Source organism: Bos indicus x Bos taurus, chromosome 26, assembly GCF_003369695.1.
Source record: "Bos indicus x Bos taurus breed Angus x Brahman F1 hybrid chromosome 26, Bos_hybrid_MaternalHap_v2.0, whole genome shotgun sequence".
Classification (NCBI taxonomy): domain Eukaryota; kingdom Metazoa; phylum Chordata; class Mammalia; order Artiodactyla; family Bovidae; genus Bos; species Bos indicus x Bos taurus.
Genome location: NC_040101.1, coordinates 28,944,142 through 28,957,772, shown reverse-complemented (window position 1 = coordinate 28,957,772; position 13,631 = coordinate 28,944,142). Strand labels below are relative to the sequence as shown.

At 38.3% G+C, this 13,631-nt stretch overlaps 1 protein-coding gene across 1 annotated transcript in view; it reads right to left on the bottom strand.

Annotated features, from left to right (window-relative positions):
- OGA (O-GlcNAcase) overlaps positions 1–13,631 on the bottom strand; it is a 28,889-nt gene that overhangs the window by 2,736 nt on the left and 12,522 nt on the right. Inside the window, exons 6-15 of the mRNA XM_027528791.1 lie at positions 12,987–13,085; positions 11,845–12,129; positions 10,643–10,801; positions 9,577–10,190; positions 8,740–8,914; positions 5,294–5,379; positions 4,221–4,325; positions 3,299–3,384; positions 2,821–3,013; positions 748–907 (exon numbers count right to left, since the gene is read on the bottom strand). Of these exons, the coding sequence (XP_027384592.1) occupies positions 748–907; positions 2,821–3,013; positions 3,299–3,384; positions 4,221–4,325; positions 5,294–5,379; positions 8,740–8,914; positions 9,577–10,190; positions 10,643–10,801; positions 11,845–12,129; positions 12,987–13,085 (1,962 nt within the window). The remainder of the gene's footprint in view (positions 1–747; positions 908–2,820; positions 3,014–3,298; positions 3,385–4,220; positions 4,326–5,293; positions 5,380–8,739; positions 8,915–9,576; positions 10,191–10,642; positions 10,802–11,844; positions 12,130–12,986; positions 13,086–13,631) is intronic.

Sequence of the window (13,631 nt, the reverse complement as noted above, 5' to 3'; positions counted from 1 at the left end):
CAACACAACCAGAATGTGTTTTTATATTAAGACACACCTCACACCTGTACCATTCAGTTCCAAGCACAACACTTCTGAGAATTATACTTTCCTCAGAGTTGTTTCAATTATCCCACAAAGGGGACACCATTGAATCAAATGATACAAAGATGCAACAAAGTGCATTCTCATTCATTAACAATTCTCTAATTAGTGCTCAGCTTCTGTATGTTCATTTTTGTCTTGCCCAAAGGCTAAGAAGTTTTTAAAGGTTGTTGTTGGATTCGATGGACATCAATTTGACCAAGCCCCAAGAGTTGGTAATGGACAGGGAAGCCTGGCGTGCTGCAGTCCATGGGGTTGCAAAGAGCTGGACAAAGTGGACTGAACTGAATGTATGGCAAAGTATTTTTGAAGATTTAAGAAACAAACTCAAAGAAGACAAAGTATCAGCGATTCTGCATTCCTAAATGAAGTCTTCCCAAGGTTCATTTAATTTTCAACTATCATTTATAAATCTCCTGGCAAAATAAACATAAATTCATGTGTTCACTTCTCATTTAATTGGGGCTTAATACAAGCATTCATAGTATAAAAGAGCAGCATTTTTCAATGGTTAATACACATGCATTTCTTGCAGCACTAATTCAGAAGCAAAACCGTTCAGCGGTGGAGAAAGGAGTGTAAATTTACTTCTTTTTTTATCCTAAAATAAGAGTCCTGCCCTCACCTAGCCCAAATACCAGCAACTCCACAATATCTACTCACCATTGGCTTTCAGTGAAGAGAGAAGGCAAGCCATCATGCTTTTGGCTACACTTGGATCAGTTACTTTTTTGTGAATATCCATCTTTATCAGAGAAGGGAAATTGGCAAGGAAAGTTTCTGGCAGTACTTCCTGCTCTTCATGGAAACTCAACATTATTTTCTGTAAAAATTAGGATGAATCTCTTGACTTTCAGTAGCTACTTATTATGAATCTACATATCCCAACTACAGAACTTAGAAACAGGAAAAGGAAAGCAGTATTCAATAATAACTCTTCTGGCAATGGGAAAATTACCACATGCAAAATCAATTAGCTTATAATTCTGGCTGACATGTTTTCATTTTTTTTTAAGTTTGTTTAAACGTAATGTAGTATATTGGATTGGATCCTGAACAGATTAAGGACATTAATGGAAAAACTGTAAGTAAGGTGAAGAGTTTACAATAATGCACCAAAGTTGGCTTCTTAGACAAGGACAAATGTAGAAAGTGGGTGAAGGGTATATCTAAACTCTATTATCTTTGTAACTTCTGTACATCTAAAATTATTCAAAATAAAAACTAAATAATTCAAAATAAAACAATGTTTTTAAAGTTTGTACTGCTTGCACAAAAATGTGAATGTACTTAACACGACCGAACTATACCCTGCTGCTGCTGCTGCTAAGTCACTTCAGTCGTGTCCGACTCTGCGCGACCCCATAGACGGCAGCCCACCAGGCTCCCCCGTCCCTGGGATTTTCCAGGCAAGAACGCTGGAGTGGGTTGCTATTTCCTTCTCCAATGCATGAAAGTGAAAAGTGAAAGTGAAGTCGCTCAGTCGTGTCTGACTCTTCATGACCCCCTGGACTGCAGCCCACCAGGCTCCTCCATCCATGGGATTTTCCAGGCAAGAGTACTGGAGTGGGGTGCCATTGCCTTCTCCGGAACTATACCCTAGAATATGGTTAAAATGTTAAGTTTTATGTATACTTTACAATTTTTACAAAAAAAGTTTGTAATAGACACACTGGTTATTCTTCGTATGTTCCTAGGCTGAGAACTGTTGGATATGGAAAAGCAACACATCAACTGCTCAATCACCAGCATGCTGCAGTCATGTTGATGTAATTCTAAGTAAAGGAGCCTACTCCAAACCAGCCTCTTATTACACTGCCATCTAGCTAGAGGCAAAAGGTAAAAAACAGTAATAGAATTTGAGTACACTGGTGTGGGGAAGAGGGGTAGAGAATTTCAGAAAAGGGGGAGGAGCAATACAGAAGAAAAAAAGACAATGTCACAAATGTAAGTCCAAGTATATTCTCTGAAAGTATTTACTGAGTTTAAGTAAAGATTATCCTCCAGAAGAAACTTTTTATTGTCATTCCTATTACCATGTAAGGGCTTCCCTGATAGCTTAGTTGTAAAGAATCTGCCTGCAATGCAGGAGACCCCACTTCAATTCCTGGGTCGGGAAGATCCCCTGGAGAAGGGATAGGCTACTCACGCCAGTATTCTTGGGTTTCCCTGGTGGCTCAGCTGGTAAAGAATCTGCCTGCAATGCAGGAGACCTGGGTTCGATCCCTGGGTTGGAAAGATCCCCTGGAGAAGGGAAAGGCTACCCACTCCAGTATTCTGGCCTGGAGAATTCCATGGACTGTATAGTCCATGGGTCGCAAAGAGTCGACTAAGCGACTTTCACTCATATTACCATGTGAAATGCATTACTGAGAGAGTATGTTAGCTTCATCAGCACGCAAATGAGATTTTTAATTACTAAACTTGCCCTGAGTACCCAAAGAAGAAACCATAACATACAAGTTTGGTGCTGCAAAAAAGAAAGGGAAAAAAGAAGGTTCCTTCAAAGTCAACACTGTGCTTTCACTTGAGAAAGTAATACAACAGCTCCAAATCAACAGATATTGGGAACAGTGGAAAATGCCATGCCAGTAAGAATAAGCCCTAAGAATTCTTCTCTGTAAGAAATTTAGAAAGCACTGGGATTTTAAGATATACCTGCTTGCTTTTTTACTTTAGTAAGTACTTTACTTTCTTAAAAAATTACCATTGTTTAATTCTAAATCTGTGTATTACCTCAGCCTCAGAGAGTTCTTTATCACCATTTGGTTTGGTATACTTCTCCTGCATGAAGGGAATCCAGGAAATTTTACATTTTTTAATGAAGGGGGTCACATCTACAGTGCCCAGGGCATAACCACATATGCCATCTTCATCTTCTAGGACAAAACAGTAATCCAGGCTAAGGGAAAGCAGCCCTCCTACTAACCTGCTCAGAAGAAAAGAAACCAGAATGAGTTAAGTTACTAACGTAAAACTTCAGAAATCAGTGATATAATAAAGCCCGATACACTCAATTGACAATGTGTGGAAACTACATTTGACATAAATAAAAACTGGAAATTTATACATATTAATAACTCAGATTTTATTACAACTAAAGTAGGACTTCTAAAAAACTGTATCTGTATTTCTAGTCTTCATCTCCCCACAACCAGAGAATCCTGCCTTTGAAATGTCTACTCCCAAATCCAACAAACACTGCATCACATACTTGTCTCCAATAAGGTCAGGCTGACTTTGAAAAGGTAAACCAACTCCATCGTCATACATTTCTCTGCAAATCTTGTACACGGAAGCCTGAAAATACAATCTAATTAAGCAACACATCAAGAAAAATGGCAACAGAATCTGACAGTATGACTCATAAGTCATAAAGGACTTCTAGAAGAGGGAATAACAAAATGTTTGACTTGTCATAAACATCACCTCTGCTTTGTTAAATATTTATTTATTGAGTCATATTTGTAAAATCAGTAGAAAACAGCTCGGTTGCAGTAAACAGAACTGCCTTGCAGGGGATAGTTTTAGGCACTAAGTAGTGGATTCAAAATTCAGCAAACTATGAGGCTCTCTCTCAGCTTTCTATACACCCAAAATATTTAAAACGTGATTTTCTTTAAGCAGGCTTGCCTTTTTCTGTAGCTGATTATCAACAGCCTGGAAGCACTTTACAAACTGCAGAAAATGTATTGGAGAACATCAGGCTAGAACAACATATCACACAGATATTGTTCAGGATTCCAACTCTGAATACATTTCATCTGATGAAAACTAAGCACAGGACCTCCCTGGTGGTCCAGTGGCTAACACATCACCCTCCCAATGCGGGGGGCCTGGACTTGATTCCTGGCCAGGGAACTAGATCCCACACGCTGCAACTAAAGATACCACATACCACAACTAAGACCCAGTGAAGCCAAACAAATAAATAATTAAAAAACTAAGCACAAGATGTTGAGTCTAAACTCCTTAGGCTCTTCCTTAAACTACCCGTGTTTAAAGTTTCAGTTAACTTTCTCCATCTAAAGTTTGTATTTTAAGACACAAAAATGATTTTTTTTAATCAGGGAGTTCAAAAGAAAGTATTAAGTGTTCACCATAACCACACTCCAAGTTGGCAGGTAGACAGTTACCTCATCTTTAGGAAAATATGGTCTGATAGTATAAACTTTGGAGGTAGGAGTCAGTGGGGGTGGTTGAAAAAAGAGGTCATTTGCCCCATCAATTGGCAGCAAACGCTGTAGGAAGAAAAAAAAGGGAAACAGATTAGTGCTGGGAAGACATTCACTTTTTTTAATGAGTGTGCACTGCAGATTACCAACTTAACATTAACTGGCTACTGCAGGCAGACCTAAAGAAGAGGGGAGCACTACGCTATACTAACATAAACACCTCTTTGCTGAGGGAGGGGAATGCTTCTGAATCGAAATTACCCAAACTGAGTTACATAGCTTTAGTGGCATACTACTGGGGATTTAAATTTACAGTAAAAAAAAAAAAAAAAAAAAAATCTATTCCAATTATGACAAATCTATTTTTTTAAACCAATCTTATATAGACCATCTCTCTACTAAAAGATGGCAGAACAGAATGTCAGGAGGAGAGGTTTGGTCTGAAGAGGGTTATCTGTCCAGGAGACGCTTTATCCCCAAAGCAATGCGCTTCAGTTTGCTGTGCGCAGCAGAGCACCTGTTGGGGGGAGAAAAGTAGAGCACCTGAAAAGTCCATGAACAAAATTCCAACACCAAAAAAGTCACATTTTGTTTAAATTTTCATTTCTGGACTGTTCTTTCAACTACAAAATTTACTTATAAAATAATTGGGAAAATACCCAAAAGCCCTTTCACCATTCACTTGCATAATTATTCATTCTTTTTGCTCATGGAGTTTCCGCTGGCAGACAAGCATGCGCGCATTGTGCATTGCGGGCGCAGATTAAAATGCTGTGCGACCTGCAAAGAAACAATGTGAAGTGTATACCTAGAGCCGCTGCGCTTCGCAGGCGCGGGGGGGATTGGCAGCATCTCCTTCAGAAATTACTGCGAAAGAGGAGGAAAATTTGATTTAAAATCCAGCTATGTAACTAAATTGAATTTGGGACTAGAAAGCCTTCGGCAGACCAATCCTTCCAGCCATCTGATGCGCAACATAAGGTTTCTCATAAAACAAAGAAAACGTCAATTCAGTTGTGAATTCATATTGATACCTGGAACTCTCCTGCTAGACCACCTCTAAAGGCCCAGGGTTCTTGGTCTCCAATTAAGAACTGTGCTGAAGAATGACTACGACACCCTGTTGAGATCAGATCCAAGCGGAGAACGTTACGAGAAAGGGGATTTCCTGGGGTCTCAAATGTCCAACAAACTAACAAACACTGTGGAAACAGCTCTCTAACAATAATAATCCAGGGTTTCAGGACAAGGCTGTGATAATAATTTTTTTTCTTAACTTGTAATGGAATTTCACTACTGACATTCCTTCCTCTGATTAATGAATAATCACTGTTCTAGTGAAAGAGTTCTACCCTTTATTAAATTATTGGAAGGAAAGTGTCAAGTTTGTCTAAGTCATGTTTATATATTCCCTAGGTACAGCTATATAAAAATCAAGGCAGCTGCTTCCTCTCTACCAAAAGTACAGTAACTTTAAAGTGAAATAAAGTGAAATTGATGACATTTTATTATCACAGCCCAAGGAATTAAACTTGTCTGAAGTCACATTTTACATTTTGAGGAAGGGTACAGGGAAGGGAAAAATGGGAGAAAAGGGGTTAATCTTGTCAGAAAACTAAGGTCAGCAGAATAAAAGAAATTACTCAGTAAGTTGACAATGAAAAACCGTGAGTACTTTTTCTGACAAGGACAACCCAAATTCAGACTTGGCTCAACTGGTAACAATACCAGTCTGACAGATTCTGAGAACTAAAGAGAGCCAACTGATGCTCCTAATTTGTCCAGAACTAAAACATACTTTTCTTAAAAGTATGACAGTATCTGGCTCCTCTGAGCAACCACTATAATCTTTGTGGTGCACTTAGCTCATACATGGAGTGGCAGGCTTTGAGGTCCAAAAATCTGCATTTAAGGTCAGCACTTAACCAACTCCACAGGCAATTAAGGAAGCTAATAATGAGAGAGAATTAAAAGCAAATTATAATTGCCTTCCATAGACAATTAAGGAAGCTAGTAATAAGAGAAAATTAAAAGATATTCTGGAGGCCAAATCACAATCACCTGCCTAGTTTTCTGACAAGATAAAGCAGCGCAATATAGTTCTTTTCCAACTGAAGACAGCATTCTACCTCCTGTTCAAGTTAACAATCTCATCAGTACAATATATAGTGTGCTAGTCAGACAGTCCCAAAGCAAACCAATTTTTTTTGCTGACAATTCAGACCCATTAAGAGATTATATCCAGGGTTGTCACTTCTCAGGGGTAGGGGTACTTAAATAAATATATATATATAATGTAGTATTTGTTAAATAAATATGAAATAGGGTAAAAATTTTGGTTATGAAGAGAACCTGCCCCATTCCATAGCTCAGTGTAAATTTACACTGCAGGAAAAAAACTATACCTCTTAAACTTTAAGGAACGGCCAATTTCCCCTACCCCCCACTTTGAGACTACAACATAACTAGCACTTCCAACTATTACAATAAAAAGTTGCATGTACGAAGAGCTGTATAAATGAAAACATGGTTAATGCCTCAGTCGCTGCGCAAACGTGACTTCAGTTCATGCCTACTGCCCTTAAATCTACCTGAGCTACCTCACAGAACCTTTTAATTTAAACTAATTAATCATGACGCGCTGTGAACATCTGCCGCTGTCCATCCAATAGTAGTAGAACTTGTGCTGAGGATTCTCCCATCTGTACACAATGGGGAAGAAGATAATAGAAGTCGTTAGTAATCAAAAGTACTGCATAGCCACATTCTTTAAAGGACTGAATGCCAGCTGGACTGGAGACTGGAGGAAAACAAAGGGTTCTAATCAGTAACTCCCTGAAATTACTATAGAACCATGAAAATATTTTGTCGTGAGCTGTTGTGGAAGCTATGTGGATGCCAAGATGATTAGTTAAAACTTCTAAGATCTCTGACCTTGAGACTGTATGACAGCTATATACAATTAGGGAAAGCTGCCCCTAGAACTGCACAGTTCAGAGGTAAAAGCCTGAGAGGAAAAAGCAACAATACTGTATATAATCAAGAGTTTTTAATAACTTTTGAATTGAAAGCTAAGTAGCCAATGTTTTAAGCAACACTTTCTCAAACCCAATAATCTGAATTATAGGTTGGAAATTTAAGACTTCAATCCCTATAAAGGTTAATATATCCCCTGGAAGGCAAATGCCACCTTCCAACAAACAATAGAGAGGTTTTTCCTAAGCCTAAAAGCAGACAAGTATCACACAGAAGAGGTATCATGGAGCCTTTTAACAGGAAGAGGTCACAATTCTCTCTTTTACCTGTTGTGCGGTATATACAGGAACCCAAAGTTCTCTATATTCCTTTTCTCCCAATTTATTTATTTTATTTTTTATCTTTGCCCATGCCCTGCGGGAAGTGCCCTAACCAGGGATTGAACCCATACCTCTTGCAATGGAAGTGTGGAGTGCTAACCACTGGACAGCCAGGGAATTCCCTCTATTTTCATATTAACAATCAGCCTCTATTTTTAGCTGCTATTTTTAGTTGTATCAAAGGAAAACTTTTTTATATATTTAAGAATCTGAAAGTATATACACAGTGAGAAATCTCTTTGCTACCCTCCTGAGTAACTGTAAGCTCACAGTGTTTCGTACTTCTATTTCACAACCAAGACTATGTAACCCGTCATAGTGTTTGTGACGACTATGAAAGCTGACGTGTCAGTTAGCCTTGCTGCCTGCTGTGTACTATGCGTAAGTCCATTACATATTCCTTATACCTGGACTGAAAACCTGGAAATGAAATGAGATTCCCTGGAGAAACTTGGCCATGCTGGTGCTTTTTACCAAGCTTGAGAACTTAAAAAAAAAAAAAAAAAAAATTCACTGTTGGAGAACTTCCATTTAATGAAACATTTTCAGGGGTTTGCAATTTTTATCCCCTGCTAAACCAATTACTTGGAAGAGAGAGAAAGAAAAAGTCCTATGAAATAATACCAGGTAGCACCAGAATAGCCTCCCACTAAAGCTCGCATGCGCACAGGGCTGGGAGGATGCTTCCTCTTTCCAGGCCCCTTCGGTCATTTCAGCAATTGTTCTGTTAAACACAGCATTAATGTTATCAAGACACAGCAAGCAGCAGAGAGCTCACACAGTCACAATTCATAGAGTCTCATCTCCAAATCAGATCAAAGTGGTATACATGGTTCCATCCAGGAAGCATTCAGTCAGAGCAAGTTAAAGTCAGTACTTTCTAACACATTTTCAAGATATTTATGCTGAATTAGCCCAAGGGAGAAAAATCAATGTGCTCGTTATGTTTACTGAGGCTTGCACCTCAAGTCTGTAACAACAGCTACACCTTTGAAATCTAGGCAAGGAATTTAAACACAGTTGGAAATTCACCAATTCCCTAAATGTTTTTCTCCCTGTGGGATAATTTTTTTTTCTTTTAAGGGACAATATATCTGAGAAGAGATTATTCCTGGTGCACCTACCTAACCACTGTACAAAAGACTTCACCATAGACATTATACTCTTGATATCCCAAACATAGGAGTACATGTCATAAAGAATTGTCCTGTTGGCACAATTGGAGAGCCGAGTGAACATTCCCATCACTAGTCCGCACATCTCTTCAAACTTGGCTGCTCGTGACCGCCATTCTTCAATCTATTGAGGATCAATAACAACACTCAAAAAATTGGAAATTTAAAAACATAATCTAAAGCACAGTTATAAACTGTTTATGTTATCAAGTACCTGCAAATTTATCCTCAAGATTAAAGAATCACAGGGCTTAAACTTTTAAAGATAAGCAATGTAAGTCTGTGTCTCTCCAAACTGACAAATATTCCTCAAATATTAATCAACTTTGACCTTCCTTCATTCTTAACTACTGTAAGGTCAAACTATGGAAGCGCATGATTCAGCAGTCTGTACCTACTTTCGGAGGAGGCAATGGCACCCCACTCCAGTACTCTTGCCTGGAAAATCCCATGGACTGAGGAGCCTGGTAGGCTGCAGTCCATGGGGTCGCTAAGAGTCCGACACGACTGAGCGACTTCATTTTCACTTTCATGCACTGGAGGAAATGGCAACCCACTCCAGTGTTCTTGCCTGGAGAATCCCAGGGACGGGGAGCCTGGTGGGCTGCCGTCTATTGGGGTCACACAGAGTCGGACACGACTGAAGTGACTTAGCGGCAGCAGCAGCAGTACCTACTTTACAGAACACACTCTAAGATGTGGCCAATTCTCATTTAAGACCTCTTCCATATCATCAGCATGGGGATCCATCCAGGCCAGAGAAGCAAGTATATTAAGTATACTCACTTTTTCAGAGTCTTTTCCTTTGCAATTGACACTGACAACACTGCTATTTGCTCGAAGCCACTGGAATTCACGTAACATCTGCGCTCCTTTGGGCCCATGCTCATAAGGAAGGTAGAAAAGGTCAGCAAGTAACTGCAAATCCTCCAGAGTCACTGGTTCTGCAGTGTACAAAGGCTTTTCATTTGGACCAGGCACAAACTGCTCCTTGTTCGTCTGTTCATCAGTCTGCATAGGGGCAATATCACTGATGCAATCTTCCTGCATAGACATCTCTGGGGATTTTGATTCAGCTATGCTTTCTTTATCAGTGTCCATTGGTTTCAATTCCTCTGCCATTTTAGCTTCAACGATTTCAGTTAGTATTTGATTGTCATTCTTGTGGTCTGTTTCTTCCTGTTTTTCCACTACCATGTCCATGGGTTCCTCATCTGGCTGTTTCTTTTCTTCGTCCTTGGCCAGGGCTGTAGGCTCACCACTCAAGGCTGCTCCCTGGCTCATAATGGGCTCCTGGTAAACAGTCGTAACTACAGTTGTGGCATTTAAAGAGGGCGCTGCAACTAGAGGAGCCCCATCAACTACACTTGCTTTAGCGCCACTGTGTGCAACCTGCCTACCTATAAAAACAAATTGCCAGAAAGATAATCAGAATGACAAACAGAACAAATAAGATCCAGAGAAATGTTTTCTACTTATCGTATCTCTAGGCCTCAATTTGAGATTCCAAATAATCTGAGCCCTAAGAAAAAGTGCCACTTCTCTAAACCACCAGGGATGTGAGGAAGGGAAGAGAGGGGAAACACAGATCATATATATGGCAACACCTAATTATTTTCTTCTCTTTTGAAGATCTATATTTTTGAACAACTATTGAAAAAAAAATTAAAAACACAAATTAGCATTCCAAGAAGATAAAACCTATTTAAGGCCAAAAGTAAAATTTAAAAAACCTTATTCTCTAGATTCTTAAATTTCATTTTGCTTGGTGGGCCTGTAATAGAACATCACAAATGTTCTTATGTCTCAAACAATGTAATCCAACCCTCTTACAAAAAAAGACCAAACTCACTGCTGTACTGATGAGGTACGCCAAACTCCTGCAACCATTCTGTTAAAGCTAACTTCAGAGCCATCTGTGGACTATAGAGTACATCAGTTTCAATATCTTCATCACTGCCTTCGTTTTCTAACTTTATCTGGATTGATACAGTACTGTCTTCACTATCAGCTGCAAAAGAGAAAGAGCACAAAAACGGTCTTGATTACAAAACACTAATTCTTACAGTAAAACTGGAGAGGCGAAGAACTGGAGTAAGAACAAACTTTAAGCATAATAATGCAAACACAACCAAGACCCTTCACCGAACCATTTCACCTAGAATAGTCATCTAAAGGCATTGCCAAATGTAAAATCCCAAATGAAATAATAAACACTAATTTCAGAATCACTGGACAAATCACTGATACATGTCCACTGATAGTGTTTTCATCTCTAGCCCACCAATCTTTTAATGTCCAAAAGGCTTTACTTATATTTTCACCCAGTGTTAAGTATCTCCTTCTCCATGAAGTCATTTACCCATTTTTGCTTAAGAGAGGTAATCAATCACTCCCTCCTCTGTGTTCCCCCTAGGACTCTGTAGATAATTATTCTCAGTACTCCTCATTCTATGGTATAGCTCCTTGCCTGCTTTATCAACACCAGACTAATTCTTTCAAAGTAGGGACTATTTTATTCTTTGAATCCTTAGTGTCTGATAAATAGGTGTCTAAATGTTAATGAGTAAACAACTAGTCAGTATTCTCTTACCTGGAATTCAGGTAAGAATTTTTCATAGATAAAAATCAGTAAGCCAATGTCTAAAATAAGAATATGTTTCATAAATGTAAGCTAAACTGAAATTACATAGTAAGCAACTCAGATAAGAATATCTAGCCATCTAAAATACATCATTTAAATATAATCATCTGAAAACATAAATTCAATCAGAATTACTCAAGGGGTAACAGGAACATTAAGACTACTTTGTCTAGTTCCTCAGGTTTCAAAGGCCAAGTCACATTTTAAAAACAAAGAACTGAGGCCAAAAAGTTATTAAGTAACTTGCCCAAAGCCACTCCAGGGAACCCTTTTTCTATCATTTACATCTCATTCACAGGACTAAACAATACCTTTAAAAAAATTCTTGATGACAAAAGAACATATACTCACTAACGGTTCTAGTTAACCCCAATCTCTTCCCAAGGTCAAGAATTAAGTCATTTACTTACTCATCACTACATCTTTCCTTACTCCATTCATGTTTGATTTGTACCAGGTGGCAAGGGTGTGGATAGCAACATAGTTGGCTTCAAATTCACAATTTGGATTAGTCAAGACTCCTTTTAATCGTGGGATGAGTTCTGTGGATCTTCCTTTGTATGGGCCCAGAAACAGTCTCTTCTGATCATAATCATTAGCATGAATGTTATCCCAGATTACTGGAGCTCTCTTAATTATCTTCGAAACCTCTTCAATGGACTCTACTGGAATTTCTTTAGAAACAACTTTAGGACCTAGAAATAAAGGCCATCATTTATTAAAAGGCTCTCATACATGGTTTTTCAAAATAGTAATATACTGCATGTAACTTTTTATTTTGTTATATTTTTAAAGAATTTTTCTTTTTATAACAACACAACAAACATGTGCTTCTACTCAGCTTTATTCCCCTCGCTCAGTATTTCCTCAGAGTAGATTCCTAGAAATAGTGGTTAGAAGGCACAAATAGTAAAGGTTTGGGCAAGTTTCCTCAAAATGATACATTAGTAAGAAACAAATTTTCCATGTAAATAATTTTTTTCCAATATAATATATCCTCAATTAGACAAACTCTCATTAACCTAAATCCTGGGAGGGTTTCTTCCCTTAATTCTTAGAATGAAAGCTAATACAGCTCATGGATTACTAGCCGTCAATCTAGCATTAAGGCTTTCATTTCATAAAATACCACATTCTTGACTTTCCTGGTGATACAGTAGATAAGAATTCAGCTGCCAATGCAGGAGACATCCCTGGGCTGGAAAGATTCCACATGCTGCAGGGCAGCTAAGCCCGTGTGCCCTAGAGCCTGGGCTCTGCAATGAGAGAAGCCACTGCAAGGACAAGCCTGTGCACGCAGCTGCAACTAGAGAAAGCCTGTGGGCAGCAACAAAGATGCAGTGCAACCACAATGAAAATGAAAATTAATAAATTACTTTGATATTCAGACTCACTGCAAAATCCTCAAAAAGTATTCTTAATACCAAGTGAAGAATGTATACTGTGTAAAAGAAAGAGAATCTCATTAAGGCTCAGCTTTTTAAAAGTATACAATCAATTCTCTACATCCTAGTTGAGTAAAAGTTTTACTGTATAAATCTTTAAGACTTACCTGTCCAAAGCACCTCAATTCCAGGTAGAAGCTTTTCACCCACAGTCCTTAAGTAAGGAGACTGAGACACATTTGGATAACAAAAAGTGCCACAGTATTCTGAATGTAGGGGGAGAAATTAATCAGTAAAACAAGAATGAAATAGTCATGAGTATGTATTTCAATGGGGATAAAAATGTCTATCAATTTTAAACTATTTTCATCCAAATGATAAAAGGCCTCTATCTCATGCCCCAAAAGAAGTCAACAAACTAGCTCATTTATGTATTAAAAAAAAAAATCAATTCTTAAAACCTGATATTCCTCCTCCAAAAGTAGGACAGATCAATCCTTATGATCCTATGGTCACTAAAAGTTTACTAAAGATAAATAATTGGAATTTTTTGCATTTTCTACAAACTCTGAATTGCCTACATTTCTCAGTTTCAATCAGAGGCCAAACAGACTGGATTGATATCATAATAAAAATAAAGCAAAATTATGCCACTGGCTTAGAACTCAATTATAACTGATTATAATTTACAATGAATTAAGTAACTACCAAGTATGATCTTATTAAACATTACTTGAATATTCATGTAGCATCAGAAGAGATAAGGTTCACAGTTCACAATACTTTAACAAGACAGACAAACACACGGTTAA